Genomic DNA, 24,173 nt, shown 5'->3' on the forward strand with positions numbered 1-24,173 from the left:
CTTACTTTTAGATAGAATATAATCTTTTATATCCACAGTGAATTGTGCAGCTATGCAACATACATGAGAAAGTATGTGATATGTAATGTACAAAAACAATACAACAGTGCTGTGATACTGAATATTCTGAAGTTCAGACAACGGCATGATTGTATGATATGTATTTGACTTCATGACTGTATATAGCTATAATTGGATTCCTCACAAAAGAAGGAAACCCAACTTTTGCTGGATTTTGATGTGTAACTGAGCAGTGGTAGTCTATCAGTCATCGGTTTGGTATGCGTGAAGTGTGATGGGGCTATTAGCAATGCCTAATGTAATGATGCCTGAACCAATAAATGATTTAATCATCAAAGAGCTGCATGCAAGGCCAAAATAAACCAAATCTCGCTGGTCTATCCAGAATCTGCCACCAGTTCATGCTGCTGAGTCAGGAAGTGCAAGAACTAGTTAACCCATCAGGTTATGTGTGAAAGAAAGAAAGAAAGAAAGAAAGAAAGAAAGAAAGAAAGAAAGAAAGAAAGAAAGAAAGAAAGACTGACAGAAAGAAAGGAAGGAAGAAAGGAAGAAAGAAAGACTGACTATCTAAAGCAGTTGTTTTCCTCCATCCTGAATCTATCATGGAGAAGAAAAAAATCTGAAAAAAAAAACATGGTTTTGGAATAAGAGGGTAATTTTGGTTATGCTAGAGTGAAATTTCCATTTAAATTAGTTTTTTTTTTTCACATCAAAAGGAGACCATGATAATAATGTCCATCCACTTATAACCAGTGTGTTCTGTGGTCAAATTAGGAAAAGTCTAATTTTTCCAGTATCAGCGCTCTACACATCATTATGGATTCAGAGGACTGGAAATCATTATTCCAATAATTAACATACAATCATCAAACCTAAAAAAATAATGTAAAAGTAGTATGAAAGTAAAAAGAATAAAAGAAAATGAAAAATGCAGCTTGTCAATTTATTGGCTGTGACATCTAATCAAAAGCGTGCAATTTTCTTTCTTTGCGATCTCCGTCACGGCAGCCACCTGATATCTTCTGATGTGCACAACTTGTCTTGGTCAAAGTTTAAAAGTCTTTTTCATTACCTTAATACACTTATAAGTATAAATAAAAATGTCAAATGTACACTAACATTCAAATGTTTGGGGTCAGTAAGATTTTTTTAAAGAAATTCATACTTCATGCAAGGATGCATTAAATTTATCAAAAAGACATTTATAATCAGAATCCTGCAAAAAGTGTATCAGTTTCTGTAAAAAATATTAAGCAGCATGACTGTTTTTAACATTGATAATAAGAAATGTTTCTTGAGCACCAAATCAGCAAATTAGAATTATTTCTAAATGACCACTTGACACTTGATAAATTACATTACATTTTTAAAATATATTAAAATATAAAACAATTTTAATAATATTTCACAATATTACTGTTTGTACTGTATTTTTGATCAAATATTTGCAGCCTTGGTGAGCATAAGAGACTTCTTTCAAAAACAATAAAAATCTTACAGACCCCAAACCTTTGAACAGTATAGTGTAAGATGTGTGCGAGTCTCTACTGGCTGAGATCAAAATGCTCCCGAATTATATGTAGTTTAGCTTCTCCGAGCACATGACCTTAAACATGATCTTTAACCCCACTCGTGCTCTACTGTATGATAGCGGGAGAGTGAAGACAGCAGATGGGAGTGAGAGAGCAGAGACCCTTTCTCCACCCCTGTCACTCCTTCCCTCCTGTTCTGTCAGCGCTAAAACAGAGAAGGAGACAAGGTGCTGAAACACATCCCTCCTGAGGGACGACCCCCTCCCACCTCAGCACCACACAGACACACACGGCTGGCTGCTTGAAAACAGTCACGCATTCGCCTCTGACAGGCAGGAGGACCACAGCACATGTTCCCCACAGCTGAGAGGGACGTCTGGTGGCCTGAGCTCGCCGTGAAGCCTCGGGTCTCAGCGAACGGAGCAGAAGTGTGCCGTTCTGAAGCAAGAACACTGAAAGAGATAACTCCGCAATAGTCCGGCCCCGTCTGCTTGGACTACTGTGTCTTTCGGTGCTGCAGGCTAGTCAGACCGAGCTGTAATGGAAACCAGACTCTCCTCTCAGGAGCAAACATTGCTTTACACAAAATACTTCTCACCAGCTGTTTATTTTCCTTAACGGACCGAAGTAGGAGGGGAAAAAATAATTAAAATACGTGGAAATTTCCAAAGGCGCTCTTTAGAACTTTTAAATTAAATGGAACTGTTCATTCAAGTAGCCAAATCATCCATCTAGCTATCCATCTTCTCATCAATCCATCTATCCATCCATCGACTTGGGTGGCAGGCGCCCCGTGGGCTGCAGTGTCAGAGGGGAAGGCCTGTCTGTCAGTGTCAGGATGCTGGAGAGTCAGGGAGCTGTTGATGCAGGCTGAGGTCCCTGCGCTCCCCAGGCCCGTGCCCTCCTAGCCCTGCCCCGTGGTGGGCCATGGCCCCCTGCCTCTATATATTATCACAGGTGGGCTGTTGGTTACAACCACCCTGCCCATTCTCTCCACAGCACATCAGGGGCGGTCAATAGGCCCTGGTTCTGTTACTTGAAACTTGGCTAGGATTTTTAGAACAGATCCATGAGGGTGGTTGGGCAGATAGATCTGCGGTGAGGAGATGAACAATTAGTGATCGGGGAGGGCGATGAAAGAGGTCGACATTCACGCAGCAGACGGGCAGCCTTTCAGCAAGCAGCTGATAGAAGGGTTATGTGTCATTCAGAATAGAATTCGATTTTAAATTCCTGCATTTGAATTGAGGAAGCCAACATGAGGCAGAATTGCAATTTGAATTTGGACATAAGAAAGCACAATTACAATAGGTTGAAATTCAAAAAAAAATTACATGAGAGGCAAAAGCCAATTTTGAAGATTTGAAAAGTTTGGGCCTTATGGCAATAAATATTTTTTTTTTTTAAAGTTGGCATTAAATGAAAATCCCCCCCATCTATGTTCTAAAAGCATGTTATTGATCTTATTGTGAACGATTCATCCATGTATGCGTTTCATACATGATTTTGTTTCTGAGCTCGCAATTTTTCATTAAAATGTCATAACTCAATCCTCTGGTAAAACCACAGACTTCCCTCTGTTGATGCATATCGGACTTCCCCGATCATTTAGTCCACATGACCCTCTTCTTCTAAATCTCTTACTAACAATCGACTGCAGGCTTGCATTAAGATATGCCTCCATCAAAAACCGATGGATAAATTCAAGTCCAAGTCAAGTTTTTCTTTTGATAATCAGCTTCACTCGGATGTCTCACCAAAAGATCTGAAGCTTCTTCCATTACATCACAACATTAATAAAGTAACTTTTTGGACCAGGGTGGAGAACTTCATTTCCAAGAATGTATTATATAGCTGTGTTGAATTGCAAGTTATCTCTTCCTGTGATTCCAGTTCAACTTCTTGTTTGGCATAGCCAATACTAAGGCAAGTTCTGAACTCTGGTTGAAAGCTAAAGTGTCACACAAAAAACAGTTTTGTACCATTATTTAAATAAATGCATTAAAAGATCATTTTTGAATTAACCAAAAATACATCCATATTGAGCACATTAGATTCTATTTTTAACCACACTCTATTTAACTTACATTTATTTGGATTTTCATTTGCTTAAACATGTAAATAAACTAATATTCTTTCTGTAAAACAAAGGAACCTCAGTAAAGTTGGAGATGTTATTCATGGACCACACACACTCAAACACAGAGATTAGCCACATATTATTTTCCTAAAGTCTATCACAGTAGGGTGCTGCCAGTTCTGTCTCTGCATCCACCCTCTCTCTTTCTGTCTCTCCGTCCCTTTCTTTCTGTCGCACATACTCAAACACACACAAAATGTCAACCGTAAGCATAAGTGGTTTTTCCAAGCACCACAAACATTTTATTTTGCTGCAGCTCATTCAATTAAGAAATGAAATGGGGGGCTATAACAAGATATTGTAGTAAAACCACCTTTTCGGGGAACAGAAAGAGAAATATCATCATAATTTTAGTGTGCCAAATTATCATATGTGAAATTCCTCTTCAGAAATGTGCTGAACAAGGCAATGCAACTGGGTGGCCAGGAAATAGATGCCAAAGGCACTAACAGCCAACAGAGAGAGCGGGAATCACAGAGCATGATGCAAACACAAAGTGAGGTTTTGGTATAGACACGCTGCTTGATCACGGCCTAGGCTATGTGTTACAGCGCACAGTGCCGCAGGAGACGGTCTTGAATATAGAATGTGTGTGTGAATACAACCAGATGCAAAGGTGAGAGAATCAGCAGCAGATGTGGTTGAAGAGAATACAGAAATACTGCAAAACACAGAACAGTTTGTCCCGTTACAAAAACCAGCGGGTCGATAATTACATCAAATGAAAAGCTAGAGTTGGACTTTAATACTTGCTGTATTTTAAAATTGTTACTGTAAGTGACATATTTAGGCATAGAGTGTGCCTATATAATAAACATTTACAGTCATCATTTATCTTCACTTTCTTTTGTTGTAGAATATGACAGTCAAATAATAGAAAAAATACTATGGAAATCAATGGGGCCCATCAACTGTTTGGTTACTGTCATTCTTCAAAATATCTTCTTTGTGTTCAGCAGAAGAAATAAAGTCATACAGGTTTGGAACAACGTGAATGTGAGTAAATGATGACAGAATTAGAATTTTTGGGGTGAACTATCCCTTTTTCTTTTCTAAATGGGTTAAATCTTCATTTTGAGATATGAGATTCTGTTGTGGTAAAGCGTTTTTGTGACCTTCAGGAAGGGGCCATTTGTAGGCACGTACATTCCAAACAAAAGTTAACACCTGAATCTCTCGATAGCGAAGTATAGGCCTACTAATTGCCATTGACTAGTGCAATGATGTAATTTTATGGTCACGTGCGTATATAGATAAGCCTATTCATTATTATTTTTTTATGTTTTTTATGTCACAGGAAATTTTTTAATGGGATGGCCAGTGGGGGACAGTAAAAATCCTAGGGTGGCACACTAAAATGTATCACTGGAAAAAAGTGGTACCATGCATTTGTAATCCATATCTACTTTATCTAACCCACAAAATTAAATTAAATTCTTTGAAGCAATTTGTCAGGCTGATATGCAGATTAAATTGCATTTTTGACTTGCATTAAACCTGTTGATTTAGATGTTCTTATATAAAGCACATTAAGGAATGAACCTCAGAAAAAACTCAGTAATACCTGTGTAAATAAATTTATACTACTGATGCACCGAAATAAAAATTCAGGATGCACTCGGCAAAAACCGAAACCGGAAGTGAAAATAGTTTATTTAAAAAATGTAGGCTAATAATCAATTAATTGATTAAATTTATTCAATAATTAACTCTCAAATAATACTGAGTTGTACAAACATTTAAATGACACCGATGGCAGTTTTTATATCAACTTTTTAATAATATAATTATATTTTTACTCTATTTTTATTGGTGAAATATCAACATTTAAACAACGGCCCATAATAGCCTTATACTGAATCTTGTGTATATATTTATCAAAATGCTAGAGTTATTTATTTCTAGTTAACCAATGGGTTATGGTCATTGAATAGCCTAGCTTTCCTGAGGTAGAAATGTGACATTAAGTGATATTGTTAAATTACTAGGCCTAGCTGTTTTATTGACGTTTTTCAGTTTGAACCACTGATTGAGCAATTACATGAGATAATACATTTCAGTAATTTGTATTTTATCTTTCAACACATACCTTCTGATGTTTATTCATGTTTATTTTGTGCTATAACTAAGTTAGTAAAGAGGAAGATATGATAGGTGTGAGGCGTGTCGCTTAAAATGAGCGCCAAAACACATTTTAAAAGCGGCTATTCTTTCACATTAAAAGTAGAAAATTGCAAAACTTATTGTGGTTTTTGGATGTCAAAGTTAAAGCAGCTAATGTTTTGTTTTGTGAAGTTTTGTTCACACATCAACTGAAACAGACTGATTTCCTAATTTAAGTTATTGGATAGATAGTTAAACACTCTGGGATGACCCGATATTAAAACTACACAATTAATCTCTTTAAAAAAAGGAAACAAACATGGTGTAAATTAATACAGGCTTACTTGTTAGTTTTGTCCGTTTCAAGTTCAAATTGATCCTCACACGAACACTGAAGTAAACGTCTTCATTGTGAGACACAAGTGCCCAGCTTCCTTCAAGTTCTCTGCCCTCAGGGTGAGTATGGCATATAAATATAGGCATTAACATATTAAATAAATTCCTATATAGATGTTCACTTTGACTGGAATTCGCCGTCGCCCAATATTGTCGCCGAGGTCGGATTTTCATAAGCAGTTCCTCCTGAAATATGAGTGAGTTACCGACCTGTTTTGCCTAATGTCCCTTATTGGATACCGTACTTGTGTGTTTATGATTAATTCAAGATGGCGCTCTCCGTGAAGTGTAACATGAAATCTCTGTTTCGTTTTATTCACACAAGTAATTCCCATCGAAGATTATTTAAAGCTGGGAAAGCGACGGGAACAATGGTAAGAAGGTCTTTTCATTTTACTATTGTTTTATTTGCCAGTTTGACAGCTTGACGGAGGATCTCTTATATGTTCACCTTCAGTGGAAACCTCTGTTCTGTAATGCAAGTATCCGACAAGTGTAATTGTCAATCTAAACACATAACAGTAGCCTATAGTCTTTTCAAATATAGACTAATTTGTGAAAACTGCATTGTTTAAAAATCGCTTTGCTATTGTTAGTTTTTTTTTTAGTTTGCTATTACCTTGTTGCTAAAGCTTTTAAATGTCTAGAATAGTATGATATTAGTGGCAGTAACATCTAGGATTACATGTATCTTGACATGGTTGTTAACTGCAGTGAGTAAATTAGGGTCTGTGGTGCTGCAGAAATGTAGCTTATATGCACAAACACAAAACACCCATTTACACTATCAGACATTATTAATATTTTTTTATTTATTAGAATATTACAAGGATTTCTTTAGGATCATGTGACACTGCTGGATTAATGGCTATATCATAATATAACTGTTTATACTGTATTTTGAATCAAATAAATGCAGCCTTAGTGAACATAAGAGCCTTCAAAAACACATTTTCCCCCTCATGTCTAAGAATCTTTCACTTTTTGTATGATCACAATAACAACATAAAGATTATCTCATGATTCTATAAAATATTACACTTTTTGCAGCAGAGTTTGGAAAAACAGCATCATATTGTGAATTCCATTTTTTTTTTCAAACATAGATTGGGAAATGTTTTGTTGTGTTGTTCATGACATCCCTTATTCTAAAGACTTTGTCTATTCCCTTGTGCTGAATTAAGTTGTTTTAAATTATGCAAATAGTGAAAGAAAAGAGTTTTAAAAAGTTGTTTTTTCCCCCAAAAAATGTCTTAGAGTACTGTGGCTTGGCAAATTAGTTGTGGCGAATCTTATGTTTTTCTCTGTTGAAAATCTTATTTATATTCTTATAAAATCTTATAAAATCTATTTTTACCTTGTATGATTAGTGCACAACAAATTCTCTCATTTTTTATTACAATACTGTTTAAGCATTTAGGTCTTTGAATTTTTTTGTATAGATTTACGCCAAAGCACAGAACCTTTCTTGGAATATTTTCAAGTCGGCATGAAATGAAAGTTGTGATGGCTATAGAATTCCCTGTAGACCTTAATTATGGTAGTGCGGCTAGTGCCATATGTAAATTTTGACAGGAATGAAAACGACGAGGCTGTGAGGGATTGAAGTACAGTGCACTCAATGTATTAGTTTATTAACAACATAGGCTACATGATACGTCTTTCCAGAAAAACAAACAAACTTGTTGAGAACAACTCCTTAAAACAGTTTTGAAAGTTGTGAGCTCTGAAAATGACTTGATCTAGACCAGGGGTGTCCAATCCTGCTCCTGGAGGGCCACTGTCCTGCAAAGTTTAGCTTCAACCCCAATTAAACACCTTAGCTAGCTAATCAAGGTCCTTCTAAGCATTCTAGAATCTTCCAGGCATTTGTGTTGAGGCAAGCTGGAGCTAAACTCTGCAGGACAGTGGCCCTCCAGGACCAAGTTTGACTTTGTACACCCCTGATCTAGACCTTTAAACAGTGCTTGCCATTGTAAAGACTGTAAGTCTGTCCCTCACAGCCTTGTTTTCTTCTGTGTTAAATTCAATATGGTGTCTAACCTGACTAAGGTCTATTGTTATGTGTATCCAATTGAAGAAAAAGAGTGAAGACTTCTTGAACAAGAAACAACTTTGGGCGGGACTTGATTTTGTCCAATAGGAATTGTTTGGATGGCTGTGGTTTGCTATTGCTGTGATGTCATATGAGTGACAGGTTGTCCCGCCCTTGTGCCAGTAGAGAAGAGATGTCGCTGCAAGATGGAGGGGAAGTTATTTTGATTACGAAAGATTAAAGGAAAGGGGAAATATTAAAGATTACGAAGGCACATTAATTTAAAAATAATGATGTGCATGGATAATTCATTTATAATAAAACTGCAATATTCCACAAAAAAAAAAAACCCATCAGTTTTGATTTCATGGTGGCTGAGCAGTTTTATATTTAGATTATCTTGACCCTCCTTACAAAACTCACTTGCTCATTCTTGCTCAATTAGCCATGTCTCATTGTTAGGAACCGTCCTAAAATAACACTGATTACAACAGCCATCACAGCCTTTTTTTCTATACGGGAATCCTGGTACTCAAAGTGAACTGGAGTATGTTAAAGCCTGGGACACTTCACCCATTTGCATTAAGCTTTGTATCGTTAGAAACCCAGTCATATTTTTGAATGGTCGTGCATTATTCCCTCATTTTCCATTTCACTTCACTTGCAGAAACTAAAAGCAATATCCGACATCTTGTTTGGAAGCTAAGCTAACAGGCGCTGTGGAGCCAGATGTGAAATTATGACAGTGGCGGAAGGTAATCAAATATGATATGGAAGAAGAGGATTTCGAAAGTCTGATGCTCGAATCAGATGTTCGTGGCTCCCTTTACGAGCCGCAATATAGCGAAGAGCAGCTGAGGCTGATGGAGGAACAGGAGACGGCTGCTGCGGTTTCTGCAGCCGAGGCAAAAGACCTGCCTGTCGCGGACGCAGACTGAACATCCCGGTACCACGCACTAATAGCTGTGCAATGTGGTGCATTGTGGGAGTTGTTGTCTTCCATACAAATGCGCCCTAAAGTTTCCCTCGGTTAAGAACGCACCAAATTTGAAATTTATGTTACATTTCGACTACATATATGACCCACTTTCAATAAAGATTAATGTTCCCACGGGTGAAATGCTCCTTTAAGGAACTGTTAATTAACAATGCAATTCCCTAAGTGTATGTAACTCTAACTGGACCTAAGCACAGTAAATTATAACTGGTGTGCCTTTTATTGAGCATGTGAAGCCCCCACTGCCTTGGCTTGATTGACAACCAGTTTTATTTGATGGCTTCAGCACACTTGCCGTGTAGGAATGTGCGTCCACCGCTGGCAGCCAGTCTCTGTTTTGTTAACTACAGGCAGTGTGTCGTTTGGGACGCCAAAGTGCAGAGTGCTGCGACTGTGAGAGTGAGGTTACAGAAAGACGTCAAAACCATCCCAACAGTCCTTTATTACCAGTAACAACATTTGAAATGAGGTGTTGGTTTTCATTTGTTTTAATTCTCTCCAAATGTCCGGGGGACTGCGTGCTAGTGTGGATGTTCACAATGCTGCTAGGTGTGATGTGCGTCAAAACACGGAGTGTATTCCTGGCAAAGGAAGGGTTATGGAAAGTCATTTAATCATGGTGTGAAAACCCAGAGATGAGTACAGATTTGAATAGTTCAAATAGATTTCTCACCAAGAATAAGTGAGAGGGGAATTTAACCTAATGAAATCTATGCCTATAAATAAATCTTGTATATAAAATGTCAAAAAGGGTCTCAAATCAATCCACTTGGCAAGCAAATAAAAGGAGCACTTCAATAAGGGGATTAGTCACTTGGATTTTCTTACCACCAAAGTCAGCAAGTTTCGACTAACAAATGCTAATTAAATTCAGCATTAACCTTTCACTCTGTGTTGAAAACTCTTGTTTTGTTTCTGGAGCTGCTGAAATACCCCTGTTGTGTAAGTGTTTTATGCAGTTATTTAGACAATAAAACTCATGTCAGTTTTAAGCTTTTGTTCCAATCACATCCTGAAACTTCCCTGATTATCCTTCCATACGTCGCAGCATGAGGCAGCAGGATGCAGTGGGCCTTCGCTCCAAGCTGTGTTATAAAACATGACGCTCCCTATCCGGCCCTTAATCGCCTGTGGTCTTAATGGTTGATATCAGTCATCTCAGCCTTGTGTTGCACAAAAAGGAAACGGCTCTTAATTCTTCTTCAGGTCTAAATGCTCTAACTCTCATGTCAGCTAAAACCATTAAACCTACTCCCAGAGCCGCCCGGAGAGGAAACCGTAGGAAAGGGGGCGCACATGAGCTGGGCCTGATTATATTTATTAATTACACGATTTGTTTTTACATGTCAGCTAAGCACTTTATTTCACACTCCGCTGTGTAATTCAGTTCATCATTCTGAAGGATGACTGCAATATATGCTGAATAACCCCTCCAGACCCCTCTAGCGCTCATAATATTTTTGATAATGTAGTGTATTTTGGCTCTAAATTCCTGTCGAGTAAACCTGGAGTTTTGTGCAGTACTCTGGCCTGTAGACTTATGGTAACAGAAAATCTGACGTACTGTAGTTAATTGAATTGCACCCCCACTATCTGGTATCAAGCTTCTGGGTTGTGCTCAAACCAACAGTCAGCTCTGCAGGAAATTAGGCTCTGGCTCATGAGTTCCTGAGTGTTACCATAATTACACATTGATAAATTTATGAGGTGTGTGCAGGTTATTTCTGCTTCGTTGTGACTTTTATGTGTTTAATTTGTCATTAGTAGGCTAGCGCCGCTGCATTTTCCTGTCGAGGCTCAAAAGGGAAAAAAGGTCGAAGTGGATTTGTCCTGTGGTGGCAAACAAAAGATTTCCCCAAGATGGTCAGTATTTTCTGTGTTATATGTTATAACTGTAGACGTCTCTAGAGAGATCAATTTTCACCTCAATTGAAAAAGGAGAGTACTTGCTCACAGTTTTGATCAGCCAGACCCTCGGGGTTTCCCCCACTACAGTACCGTGGATTAACTAAACCACCAGACTAGCATCCCCGTACTAATCTAGACTAGTATCCCCGTACTAGACACCACAGTGTTCCTTTGACCATCATGAGTCAATCCCCCTCTGGTACCTTTTATAATTTAGACTTTGTCTCTTACCAGTCTCAGCTTACGTCACTTCAGTTCTTTTTGTGATTCCAGTGGTGTCTCTCCTGGACCCTGGCGGTCAGCCCCTCGTCTCTCAAGTTTACGAGGTAGGGCTGGAAATGTCAGTCCAGGTGGCCAAACACCGTCCGCTCTCGGGTCCAAGAGGCACATACAAGGATTCCTGCCGACAACGCCAAATTGGGGTGGCAAACAAAATTCTATCACTGAATAAGAGACAAACATTTCCAATAGTCTTTGATGAGGTTTATTTTCTTGCAAGAAAAGCAGTCACACAGAGTGGCAGGGCATCCTTCCTCTTTTATAATTTTGACTCCCAGAATGTTATCTTTCTAGGCCAATGATGGTATTTTCAACCATAAGTGGAACATTCTTAGACTGGTTCATCATATTTTAATCCTTGAGTGGAGGCCCTCCTGTCACGTACCCACACTCTTTACCATTCCAATACAATTCCATATTAGAATAAGGTTTGTGTGTGCTCTTTTACTGTCATATGATGGTCACACACATCTTAAAGATAACATTTCTTCCACAGTCCTTTATTTGCTTAGTCTAGTTTATAAAGGGTGTCCAAATATCACAATATAATCCATGCAAGACATTTATCCTACTCCATGCCAGGCGTTGGGTTTTGGTTTAAGATTTCGGCAGCCGTTTCTGTGTAGCTTGCAAATAATTATATTTCATGTCAGACTAAGCGTAACCTGTCTTTTTATATGTAATGCGATCAGCATAGGGAGGATTGTATTGAAACAAAAGCGATTGGTCCTAAACGGTTCAGGGTTTGGCCTCCGAGCCGCGGTTCGTAGTGGAGCGTCTGTCCCGTCCTGGTTATTTTTGGAGCGCGGTGCGGCCCTTTCTGCTGGGAGCGCTGTTTTTGAAGGGACTCCAGCCCCATTAATCAGCCCGGGGACCCCACGGTGTGAGAGGGCCCCCAGCCCTGGCTCTCCACACTGCGAGTTTCTGTTCCTCTCCCTGCGCTCTCCGCACAGTGTGAAGCGTAGAGGAACCTCATCAATCTCACCTGTCCGAAACGTCAACCGCAGATTTAATCAAACGCTCCGTCTCCTGCCCCCCTGCCACCTCTTGTACACCAGCCTCCTCCCCACAAAATACCTCTGTCTCCTGCTCATTCTTTCTCTGCTTTTTTGGCTTTGTCACTCATATTCTCTAATGTGTTTTCCCCTCAAAATGGGTCTTGTTCCTGTCATTCGCACTTCGCTTCAAGCTGAGTGTGTTTCAGTACGGCAAAAACACACATTCCCCACCGTTTCGGGCACGGGAAGGTGCATAAAAATGATTTTCTGCTCTTTACTTCACCAAAGTGGGGCTTTGTTGGGTAGCCCAGCGGAGAGTGGCAGGATTAAGGCATGTGTTTCTGCTGTTCAGCGTGATGTCTGTTTTAATAGGGTGAGTGAGGCGATGCTGATAGACACTGTAACAGTAGGTTCTGTGTGTCTGAAGCTTAGTGGGGGACAAATGGACTGGGGCGGGAGGGTCAGAGGTGCCGTTCAGAACCGGCCTCATGCTCCCTCTCTGATATCAGCTCCTGTGGAGAGCTTCTCCACATTTACTGAGCTGCTGATGCTTTCCTGCAGAACCATAAAGGGTGGTGAAAGGTAGTGTTGGAATTGGCATGCAAAGATGGCCGTCTCTGCCGAGATGTCAGAGCCCAGCTTAGGCTGTCTGTTTCGTCAAGGTCTTAATGGCTCTTTAGGGTTCTTATCGTTTCTTGGTAAATGTCTCCTCACTGTAAAAATTATGATCCGTAAGTCATGGCAATAAATGTTTATCAAATTACTCTATTAAATTAATCAAAATAATTGAACTAATTTCAACTTTATTTTTAAGTTATAAGAGATACAAGTAGACAATATTATTTTTTTTAATTAGTTGAAATGACTGTAGCCCTTTATTGTACTTAACTTAAGGCAGCAGCTGAACTTAATTTTTTTATTCAGTGGGTGTTTTTTTTATTAGGTGGATTTTTTTCGCAGTGTGTGCATAGCAGTGGCCAGTTGTTAATTACAAGCTCATTGTGTCAGTCCATGTCCAATTTTAACTTGGACATCTATAGTGGAGACCCAGTGCTTTGCCTAAATAAAACAGTAAATAAAAGGTCTCTATAAATCAAACAATGAAATGATTCTATAATTTTTATGTATTTATTAGTTTATAGGGTTTGTGAGTGAAAATTTTAGATTTTGATTGGACACAGCCTTTGACGTCAACAAATGAAATGAGAAGTGTTTTTTTTCCCTCTATTTGAAAACCACTGGGTTATAACATAAGTCCTTTCTGAGCATGAAAACCTTTAATATAATTGCAAAATATTAGATTGTTTTTACAGCTAACCTAATCTGTTTGCAATGACGTTTTAAGTGTTAGTTGTTATTCTGTCTATTCTAATGGTGACTTTGGAGCCTAATTTTACAGTTATTCCATCGCTCTAACTGTCCTGCAATACTTTCACAATGTTTATAGAAAAGGGTCAGTCCTTGTCAAATGGAGGTTCTTGACCTCTTTTTGTGTGTGTGTGTGTGTGTGTGTGTGTGTGTGTGTGTGTCTGTCTGTTGGTATTGCAAAACCACAATTTTTGTTTATTTTAATTTTATGCAGAACTTTACCATTTTTGAGCCACTTGAGATGGAATCACCCAAAATACTCTGGACCTCCACTCACTGGCAGTTGAGTGAAAAGCCAGTATTATTCATATACTGTATCTAGTTTTTTTCTAGACTAGCTCTCTCTATCCTGCATCTACTGGAACACACACAGACACACTTACAATTAAATACTCCTATGATGTGCCTACATGAGTGTAAGAACAGGGACCGTAGGTGTACCATGTAACCCTATCAGCTTTCGCACACACTCGTACGGTTTAATGTGTACTCCATATGGTAGACCTGTAGGAATTTTTTTGCTACTTTGCTGCACTGTGGTAAAACAGTGTTGCGTTTGTCAGTGTAAAACATTAGGAGAGAAGTAACTGCTCCTGCCAGGTGTCATCAAGAATGGGTTTGTGCTGGTGGGACCGCTGAGGAGAGAGAGCAAGTCCAGTAAATTTGAGTAAATGGGTGAAATTACTGTAGGTGAGAATGGGAATAGTATTGTGTATCATGATTTATTTGTAAAATTAAAAGGATTTTATTTCACATTAGACTTTAAATTGACAGGGATCCGATGCTGTCTAACATCTGTGTTTGACTTAAGCATTATTTATTCCTGACGCATTTACAAATTACAATTTAGAGCCTCAAGACTTTTACATTTCAGAAAAGTCATTTCACTATGAAGTCAAAAGTTTCATGTACAATGTATAAAATAAGCTTTTTCAATTGACTTTAGACTAAACAAGGACATTTTATTTAATTTATTTATTTATGGCATCAACACATATAAATAAAGATTGCAGAATTAGGAATTTCTGTATTGTTTAACTGATGTCCCTATCATTGTTACAACCTTCCTTAATAAATAATGAAGAATGACATTGAAAACAGGCATTTTTCGGGTTACTATGTAATGTACCTGTTGAATAAAATTCCCCTATCATCACACCAGCTGCCAAAAAATATGATTTTTAAGACATTCCTCCTTATTGGTAGATGGGGAGGTACGATATGCTGATTATTCCTTCGGTATTTGGGACTAGTGTTGTTTCAGCTTATGTGTGATTGTCTCAAATGACACCATTACCATGTCTGGATGGTTAATGATCGGCCGGAGGGGAAGAGGGGAACAGCGCAAGGTGAGAGAACACATGAACCAGGCTCCGTTCTGCCCCAAATCACTTCTGACACCTCAGAGAGGCCCTGTGCATTCAGGCCACTGCACTGCAATTATTCACCCGGTAATGGCATAAATAGCCTACTCTTTCCTTATATATAGGCTAACTAGCTAATGACACTGGATCAGTGATTGTATTCCCTTGGCTATAGGCTTCCCTCAAGCCAAACTGATTTTAGATCAGCCATAGATCTTAGATTGTAAATGGAGCCCGAAAGAAGTTACCTCATACATGTGATGCAGGTGTTAACGGCTATTTTCATGCAATTGTGCTTTCCGTTATGTTGCAGCGGTAATCTTTTCTTAAAGACTAGATTATTTTTTGAAAGTTGAAGCTTTAAAAGTTAGAGTTTGTAAGTTTTGAATTATTTTTTTTTCAGAGCATCAACAACGCCTGAGCTTACTGCCACCAACCACTGTCAGAAACATGTCTCTAGGCCTTCTAGTAACACAATATTTGTCCAGAGGTCTGTAGGCAAGAATCTCTCTCTTTTTTCCTCCCCATAAAGACTAAAGAGTAGGGGCTTCCTTCTCTGCCCAAGCATTTTAAAATCAGCTCTTTGTTTTATTCTTCCCAAACTTTAATATACTTTATGGGTTTACAACATCACACTGCTTTCTTCTATTGCTGTTTCGGGTAGGACCACTACTGTGATTGTTATTCCACAACTATGTCACTCTTAAGAGCTGCTATTGGCTGGATGTGAACTGTGGAGTGTTTTCATTGGCTGTGGAGCTGTTCCGCTCTAGCACTTTCTCACCCGGTAGGGTGCTCTGTTAGTTTGAGACATACTTTGGATTTATCGCTTTGATAACATTCATAAAACTGTGTAAGGCGTCCCCTTTCTTCATGTAGGTGTACCACCAGCTTTCGTTACATTCACTTTTATGCCTTCTTTTGTTTCTCCTACAACTATTTGTCTTCCTTTTAAAAACAATTTTGTCTCACTCTTTTCTTTTTACCTACAGAGCCTCCCTAAAGGGCAGGTTTTCTCAGGAATCCAGCCCACAGGTGTTCCTCACTTGGGGAACTATCTAGGAGCTCTAGAGAACTGGGTGGCCCTGCAGGACGAGTACAGCTCAGTCATGTACAGCATCGTAGACCTTCATTCCATCACCCAGCCTCAGGACCCTCAGATACTGCGAGACAACATCCTGGACATGGCCGCTAGTCTGTTGGCCTGTGGCATTGACCCGACTCGCACCATCCTCTTTCAGCAGTCTCAAGTGAGTCCTGCTTTGAAGATTTGCTTCCAAGTAAACAACATGTATTTAATCACATTAAAGGGATCATTCATCCAGACATGAATATTCTGTCGGTATTTACTCGCCTTCATGTTGTTCCAAACCTGAATGACTTACTTTATTTTGATGAACACAAAATAAAGATATTTTGATGAACTGTTTTTATCCACACAATGAAAGTCAATGGAGTCCAAAGCATTCCACAGAAGAAAGAAAGTAATGTAAGTTTGGGTTGACATGAGGGTAATTGATGACAGAATTTTCAACTATCCCTTTAAACCATGCATAACTGCTACTAGTATAATATTTTTCAACTGTGCAGATCTTTGTTCATCCCTGCTGCCTAAACAATGTAAAATAACGTCAAAGGCACCTTTCAAATAACTTCAGAAGTCTCATTCTAAAAAGGCGTCCGGTCGTTTTATTGGCCTGAGCTACTGGCAGTCAGCTAAAACATATTTTCCATCGCCAAATATTTATATAATGGAGTCTAGGTTTAAATGCATATTCTACCAAACCGATTCCTATCTCTACAAATTCTCGGGATGGGGAAAACACACAGATTCGTTTTCACGGTTGACTTCAAAGTGACCACATGAAGCAGAAAGAGGAGGATAATAATAGATTTTACTGTACACAGCAACTCGCTAGCTGTCCAGCACTTTTTCTCTCGAATTGAGCAACTTTTGAAGGGTAACTATAATAAGTGTGGACACGTTCTTCCTCTCAGCCACCTGATATGCTTTCAACTGTGTGTGTTTGTGTGTGTTGTGCAGCTGAGTAAAAGTGTGTCAGGGTTTTGTGTGTTTTCTCACTGGAACTTTGCAGCAAGCATGTGAAAACACACACACACACACACACACACACACACACTCGCACTCCCCCTGATTTTATTCCGTTTTAACTTCATGCCACATATCTTGGCAGGACTGAAGACCTCCCATCGAACATACGAGCACAAGACTGTTCCACATGTGAAAATAATACCCTGGCCCAAGGAAAACACTTGGCTTCATTGAAAAAATGGTGACAAGCTAAAATCAATCGGATCTTAAGTACAGGGCTTTGTGTTATAGCTATATGTGTATTTGGGGTAAATTGCACTAGAAACTCTTTTACCAGAACAGCATCCATACAACAAAGAGATTTATGTGTATGTTTCTGGAAGACTTGCGTAATTGAAGTCTGTGCGTAAATTAGATTCTTTTTTCACTCTAACTTTGTTTTCACTGATGTGTCTGAGGAATAAACAGTTTATATTTAGGGCTGTATTGTTTCACTTACTCTTTCTGTGTCTCAATTGATTGCTCAAATCTGACAAATGAAGTCATTTGAGATATCCACCACCACCACTATATCAAATTTTCTGCCATGATCCCTCAGTCATCTTTGTATCTGCTGTCTCACCCTCACACAGAGATTAGCTAACTGTAATAGATATCACATTTTATGTTCATTCCTCTCTGGGTTTACATTAGATGCCTCGAGAATCCTTTTGTGAGAGTATATGAGAGATGGCGGCCATGTCGCCAGCTCCCATAAAGTTAAATTCTCTGAAGCAGAATGATGTTGAGGAGTGTTTTTCTTTCAAATCTGTGTGTGTGCATGCTTCTGGGAACTCTTTTGGGAACTCTTCTGGGAACTGTGCAGATTTTCACAATAGCAGTCAAATAAGCTCTTTCATGATTTTGTAATGAGAGAAAGGCTAGTTTGAGTTTGGATGCAGAGAGGCATCCTTACTGTGCACCTGTTGGGAGGTGGGTACATCTTGTTCTCTTCACTACCACACAGGGGCGCTACGAAGATGCCTAGTTTATGCGTAATGTACTGTTACTGTACATATCAAGAGTAATATATATATATATATATATATATATATTATATAATAATTATATATAATTATAGTCATTTATTATATATAATATCATGAATTATTAATTAATAAATATCATTAAGTTTTTGTGGAGTTGCACTAAATTTTGCAACCTCAACTTGCCATGTCCTGAGAACATCAAATTATCAGATTTTTTAAAAGACTGTCCTTGACACACTCTCTATATGATAGCCTTTCCTGTTTGGTTTTCTAACTCAGAAATGGAGAAATTCATTCTTTTAATGAGGCTTTTTCTTCGTCTTGATATCAGGTAGAGCTGCACGTGCATTTGTCATTGAATCAGTTATTCAAGAGATTTGTTCAAAAACTGATTCATCCAGTAATGAAACAAGTGAAGTATTTATGAGTGAGTCATTGAATCATCCATTCAAACTGTTAAAAAACAAAAACAATTCATTCAAATTAAATAGACTGCAGCACTTAAAGGTATAGCGGAGGATCTTTCCGAATTTTAGATAAGATCCGCCCTCTCCACTTTTTGAAAAGTTTGATTGATTCACCAGAATGATTGACAATTAGGAGGACCAATAGTATAGGTGATCCACCCGGAAGTAAAAAAATCCTCCGCTATACCTTTAACGTTTTGTCAGAACCTCTAGTAAATGTAATGTTATTTTGTGTCAGTTCAGAATCGTGGAAGAATCATGTTCTCTTTTTGAAATCGTGATTCTCAATTCATCCTGAATTGTGCAGCTCTAATATCAGGACTGTTCACTAAAATGAAATGGACAGAAATGTAAAAACTTACTTACTTTCTATTATCATAGAAAATGTGTGTTCATTTATTTCTTAATAAATAAATTGATCGTACAAAGAAATGCGTGCCATGTAATTTTTGTTGTGAAAATCTAATTATTACACAATTGATCTATGCAGGTCGCTGAACACGCTGAGCTCGCATGGATCCTAGGTTGCCTTACCAGCATGCCACGTTTACGGCACCTGCCTCAATGGAAGGTAATTACAGCACTTTTCAGTTGAAAAACGTTTTATTTTTATCTGCTCGTGATCGTGTTAAATAAAACGACGCATGATTTATTAGAGCCCTCTCGAAGATGGTAGCTTGCCAATTGAAATGTTCAAGCCTCCCTCTGTTTGTTGTCTATGTGGCACGGCGACCGGGTTTTCCTGTGCCGGTCGTGAGGGTTGGCGGACCTGGCAGGGAGAGACAGGGCTTGATAATGACTGTGATTCACCCAGAGAGGACAACCCTTTTATATTGCTGCTGACTGAGCGCTCGGCCAGAAGCCTCCTGCCGCTGCAGGGAAAACACCTAGCTGTTTACTCAACAGCTGAGTGCATGTGAAACGTGGTGGAAAGTGGCCTTTGGATGCTGCCTGTGTGCGTTAATGTGGCAAAACTCCTTCATTCAGCATGATGTGGGACACTGAGACCGCGCTTGATGTTAGACCTCATTGTAATAAGAAAACAGACAGTTGCAGCCAAATGTAATGAAAGGTGCTTTAGATTTATTTCAAACTTTCCTCTCTGTCCTTCCAGTGGTAAATCCTCCATTTCTTGTCCTTGCAGATGAAGAGCATGGAGAAGAATGAAGGCAGTGTGGGGCTTTATACGTACCCAGTGTTACAAGCAGCGGATATTCTGCTCTACAAGTATGACCGGCTCTGCTCTTGATGTGTTTTGTTCTTTCTTAGTGCGGTTATATTCCCAGCTTTTTGTTTGAGAGAGACTGATGTTATTGTTGTGCAGATCCACACATGTGCCAGTAGGGGAGGACCAGATCCAGCACTTGGAGCTCGCCCAGGACTTGGCCCGCATCTTTAACAACCAGTATGGAGAGTTCTTCCCCGAGCCCCGTGCCCTGCTCAGTATGTTTGGAAGTTCTTGTATTTATCTCATGACATTAACTTCCCATTTTAATCAGTCTGTTTTTCTCATAAAGGTTCACCTGCACACAAACTCTGTTAAGTGGAAAAGTACGACCAATTACTCGCTGTCATTCAGCGAACACACAAATGAGTCAGTGCTCTCGAGCTCCCTGCTTTCCTCTCTGTGTGTTACACGTTCGCACAACTGCATACACTCTCATAATAAGTCGTGCGCACACATGGCAGGCATGTTGGACCATCGGTCTGAGCTACAGTCTTTCATTCTCTATAATTATCGCCATCATAAAAACACAATATGAAGCCAGTCATGTGTGCAATGGAGCTGTGATTAAAGGAATGTTCTCTTCCTCCTCTATCTGAGTGATGGGGTGATAATGGATTTGGGGGGTTTCCCTATAGTGACTTCACAAAGGACCGGTTCACATCGCTCTTCTTACATGTGTAAGAAGACTGTGCCTGCATTCTGGAGCCAAAGCTGAAGAAGCCAAACAATATCTGTTGCACTGAAACCAAATCAAAGATCCAACCATTAGAGCCCATCTGTGTTGTGATCTCACAAAGAAATAATATTTACACAACCGCGTTGCTTTCCTGAGATATTAATTTCAGTCTGAGGAGTGTTTGAGTGTGGTCACTGTTTAATGCTAATTTACTGAAAGTGATTTTATAAAAAGTGGAAAATTGCATTCTGTGATTACTTTTGTATTGAAATGATTAGGCAGTGTTGTAAAAGGAGCATCTCAGAGAAATCTGTATTAACTAGCATGTTTCCTGCACCATTTTCGGCACCATGATTCAATCACCTATTACTTGAACCAATGAGCCAGTTCATTTAATGAATAGTTAAATAAAGTAGTTAAAAGTTTCAATAAGGCGAATCCCTTACTGAACTAAATCTATCTTAGCGGTTTCAACATCTGACACACCTTTAGTCAGTGACTTTCTTTTAAGTGAAATGCTATATTAAATAGTTTTTGAAAGGAGCCTTTTGTGCTCACCAAGTCTGCATTTATTTGATCAAAAATACAGTAAAAGTAGTAATATTGCAATTTAAATCAATTGTTTTCTATTTTAATATATTTTAAATTTAATTTAATCTTGTGATGGGAAAGCTGAATTTTCAGCATTCTTAAGTATCACATGATCTTTCAGAAATCATTCTATTATTATTTATTATTCTATTATCATCAATGCTGAAAACATTTGTGCTGCTTAAAACCGTGTGTGGTTTTTTTTTCTCCAGGTTGCCAAGAACAGGGTTTATATGAAATAGAAATCTTCAGTGACATTATAAATGTCTTTACTGTCACATTCTGATCAATGAAAATCGTTGACCCTTAATGTGTCCTTGTTTAATAAAAGAATGATTTAAAATGCTCAAACTTTTGAATAGTAGTGAATAGGAAAGACTACACTCTGAGAACTGGTACGGTACCCTTTTAAAGGTTTAGTTACTAGTAATATGTACACTTTTGGTACAAAGGTGCACCTTTTGAAAGGGTACTGCCGGTGACTGCTTTTGTGCCTTTTTTTTCTGAGATTGCAGATGAAATGTTTAACTTTTCCTGCCTTTTAACTCTCAGGTGTCACTCGAAAGGTGAAATCTCTCAGGGATCCATCTTCTAAGATGTCCAAGTCAGACCCCCAAAAGTTATCTACAGTCTTCCTGAACGATACACCTGATGACATTGCCCTTAAGATTCGCAGAGCTGTGACTGACTTGACTTCTGAAGTGACCTATGAGCCTGAGAGCCGGCCAGGTGTATCAAACCTAGTCTCCATGCACGCGGCTGTGTCTGGACAGAGCGTGGAGGAGGTGGTTCGGCTGGCTAAAGGTATGGACACTGGACAGTACAAGAATGTGGTCGCCGAGGCTGTTGTAGAAAAGCTGCAACCCATTCGTCTGGAGATCCAAAGACTGAGGGCCGACAGAGGCCATCTTGAGAGTCTGTTAGCCAAAGGAGCAGAGAAGGCTCGCAGCCTGGCGGTTCCTGTGATGACGGAAGTCAGGAAACTAGTGGGCTTTTATTATGGCAATTGATAAATGTGAGATGCAACAAACTCTTCTTTGTCTGTCTTGATTCTTTTAGCTTACTGGTGAAAAAAACTTTTGGTAAGTAAAGTTACACCACTGTCACCATATATTGCCCATGTCCGTTCAAATGCTCAGTTTTGTTTAATTACATCCTGTTGCCTACTTCTGACCTTTTTCTATTTATTTAAACAACAATAAACAATCTTCTTTTTATGAATTAATTGGTAGATGAATAACTTGTGTTCAAAATCCTTTTCAATCTCACCCGTGCCTCAACACACAACAGTTGAGCAGGAGAACCTGCCAGACCTGGAGTTGTGGAAAACTCTCGGCAAAGTCTGCTCAGTTGACCTCACACACTTGTAAGAATAATAATTTAATTGTAGCTTTTTGCACTGATTTTTTTTTTCTCCTATAGGAATGTACCTGTGAAGAGGTTTCAAGATTGTCTGTCCAAAGCAAAATTCTATGTTTTAAGGCAAGGCAATTGATCAAATTGGAAATGGTTCATGTTTTAATGTCTTGATAAACCTAGTCTAAAATGAACCTTCATCATACAAGATTTTATACCCATTTATCCCTGAAAAGTTTGTTACAAATATGTGAATTTAATATGCCGGGAGTGTAATGTTGCCAGAAGTGTATTAGGAAAAAAAATCTAAAAAAAAAAAATATATATATATATATATATATAGCCTATATATATATATATATATACATAGGCTACATACTGTATAAACTATATATATATATATATATATAACTAAATTTTGAAAGATGCACAGGCTGATATTCAAATTCTTAACCCAAGAATGGATTTGTTGTTATAAATGAGTGTTCTTTAAAATGAGTTATGCTTGTAATTTTAAATTGGGGACGATTTTAAATCCGAGGTTGTTTAATGACTGCCTACTTTTCGATGAAATAATACTAAAAGAAGTCATCATAAATCATGAAAACATTATTAACTGTACACTCATTTTCTCTGCTTCTTTTAAATTGCGATTGGAAAAGTTTTTATCGTCACAGTGCACAGACATGCATTATTCTCCAAGCTGCGTTCTGAATTCAAGGATATATGGGAGGATTAGAAGGGGAGTTTATTCGTTCCACAGGGCAATTAATGATCAGTCCAGCAAAATGATTCTTTGTTTAGAGATGGGTTTTTTTCGTTCTCTATAGCCTATATAGGCTGATGGAATGGCGAAGAAAAGACGCTTGTTATTTGACAGTTTTTTCTCTTTGCTTTGAAAGTGTCATTCATTTTCGCCTTGTTCAAATACGCTATTTTTAGCTGGTGAGTTATGTGCCAGGCTGCCAGCGTTGTAACGTTGGTGTAGACTCCTTATGAGCAGCTAAATAGAAATAATACGCAAAATGCAAGCATGCTCAGAGCCGGATTAACGCAAAGGCAAACTAGGCACGTGCCTAGGGCCCGATTGGCGGGATGGGGCCCAGACAGAGGGACAAAAAAAAAAAAAAAAAAAAAAAAAATTAAATGTCCTATCTACAATTTATTTCAAAATGTAGCCTATTAATCAACTAAAAATAGTGACGATGTTTATCTTAACTATAGACTGTTACATTACGTCACATTAACGCCAGCCCATGACTGTAGAGGCGCCAGCCAGTTTAGTCCGAGGGGACGTCAGAGGCGATCAGAGGCGGTCAACGAACGCATCCATCAGGTGCTGAGTGCGAAGCAAAAGCAGAAATAGGCACGCAAAGAAGCACAGCTCGTAATGCAGGTCATCGATTTTGGTGTGATTGCAATGTATTTTAAATATAAACTTGTGGGCTACTGTAGATCAGCGTCATTTCTGGAAAAACCATTCACCGCTTTATGAGTTTAAAAGAGCGCGCGAGCGTCATTAACGTGCCCAGACGCGACGCTTTGAATTTGCGCGTACAATCAATGAATAACATCGCGTCCAGAGCTGACTAGTAAAAAAGCTACAAAAGTAAAAGACAAGACGTTTGTATTC

The 24,173-nt window shown here is 38.8% G+C and overlaps 2 protein-coding genes across 6 annotated transcripts in view; one reads left to right on the forward strand and one right to left on the reverse strand.

Moving 5' to 3' along the window:
- hao2 (hydroxyacid oxidase 2 (long chain)) overlaps nucleotides 1-6,423 on the reverse strand; it is a 43,173-nt gene extending 36,750 nt beyond the window's left edge. The window contains exon 1 of one of the 3 annotated variants that reach the window (XM_081368899.1): nucleotides 6,141-6,423. The gene's annotated coding sequence lies outside the window, so the exon portion shown is untranslated. The remainder of the gene's footprint in view (nucleotides 1-6,140) is intronic. The other 2 variants (XM_081368901.1, XM_081368900.1) reach the window with 2 other exon arrangements.
- On the forward strand, nucleotides 6,195-22,405 carry wars2 (tryptophanyl tRNA synthetase 2, mitochondrial). Of its 3 annotated transcripts, none has more exons than XM_081368898.1 (8): nucleotides 6,195-6,389; nucleotides 6,518-6,566; nucleotides 15,545-15,631; nucleotides 16,134-16,391; nucleotides 19,180-19,260; nucleotides 19,834-19,916; nucleotides 20,014-20,132; nucleotides 21,737-22,405. In XM_081368898.1, exons 4-8 carry the CDS (start codon nucleotides 16,251-16,253, stop codon nucleotides 22,192-22,194), a joined length of 882 nt encoding a protein of 293 aa, XP_081225024.1. In that variant the 5' UTR covers nucleotides 6,195-6,389; nucleotides 6,518-6,566; nucleotides 15,545-15,631; nucleotides 16,134-16,250; the 3' UTR covers nucleotides 22,195-22,405. The 3 variants fall into 3 exon arrangements, with proteins under 3 accessions (XP_081225024.1, XP_081225022.1, XP_081225023.1); XM_081368897.1 differs by lacking the exon at nucleotides 6,195-6,389 and adding an exon at nucleotides 10,989-11,087 and having other exon boundaries at nucleotides 6,454-6,566; XM_081368896.1 differs by lacking the exon at nucleotides 15,545-15,631 and having other exon boundaries at nucleotides 6,219-6,389.
- Nucleotides 22,406-24,173: the final 1,768 nt, after the last annotated feature.

Source organism: Scardinius erythrophthalmus (genome assembly GCF_964197995.2).
Source record: "Scardinius erythrophthalmus genome assembly, chromosome: 6".
Lineage (NCBI taxonomy): Eukaryota > Metazoa > Chordata > Actinopteri > Cypriniformes > Leuciscidae > Scardinius > Scardinius erythrophthalmus.

Bases quoted from the DNA above. Each gene is read 5' to 3' on its own strand.
- wars2 (XM_081368896.1), top strand. From the start codon at position 6,307: ATGTTCACTTTGACTGGAATTCGCCGTCGCCCAATATTGTCGCCGAGG. The intron at 6,567-16,133 runs GTAAGAAGGTCT...TTTTACCTACAG, and splicing joins GGAAAGCGACGGGAACAATG to AGCCTCCCTAAAGGGCAGGT. The intron at 19,917-20,013 runs GTATGACCGGCT...ATTGTTGTGCAG, and splicing joins GCGGATATTCTGCTCTACAA to ATCCACACATGTGCCAGTAG.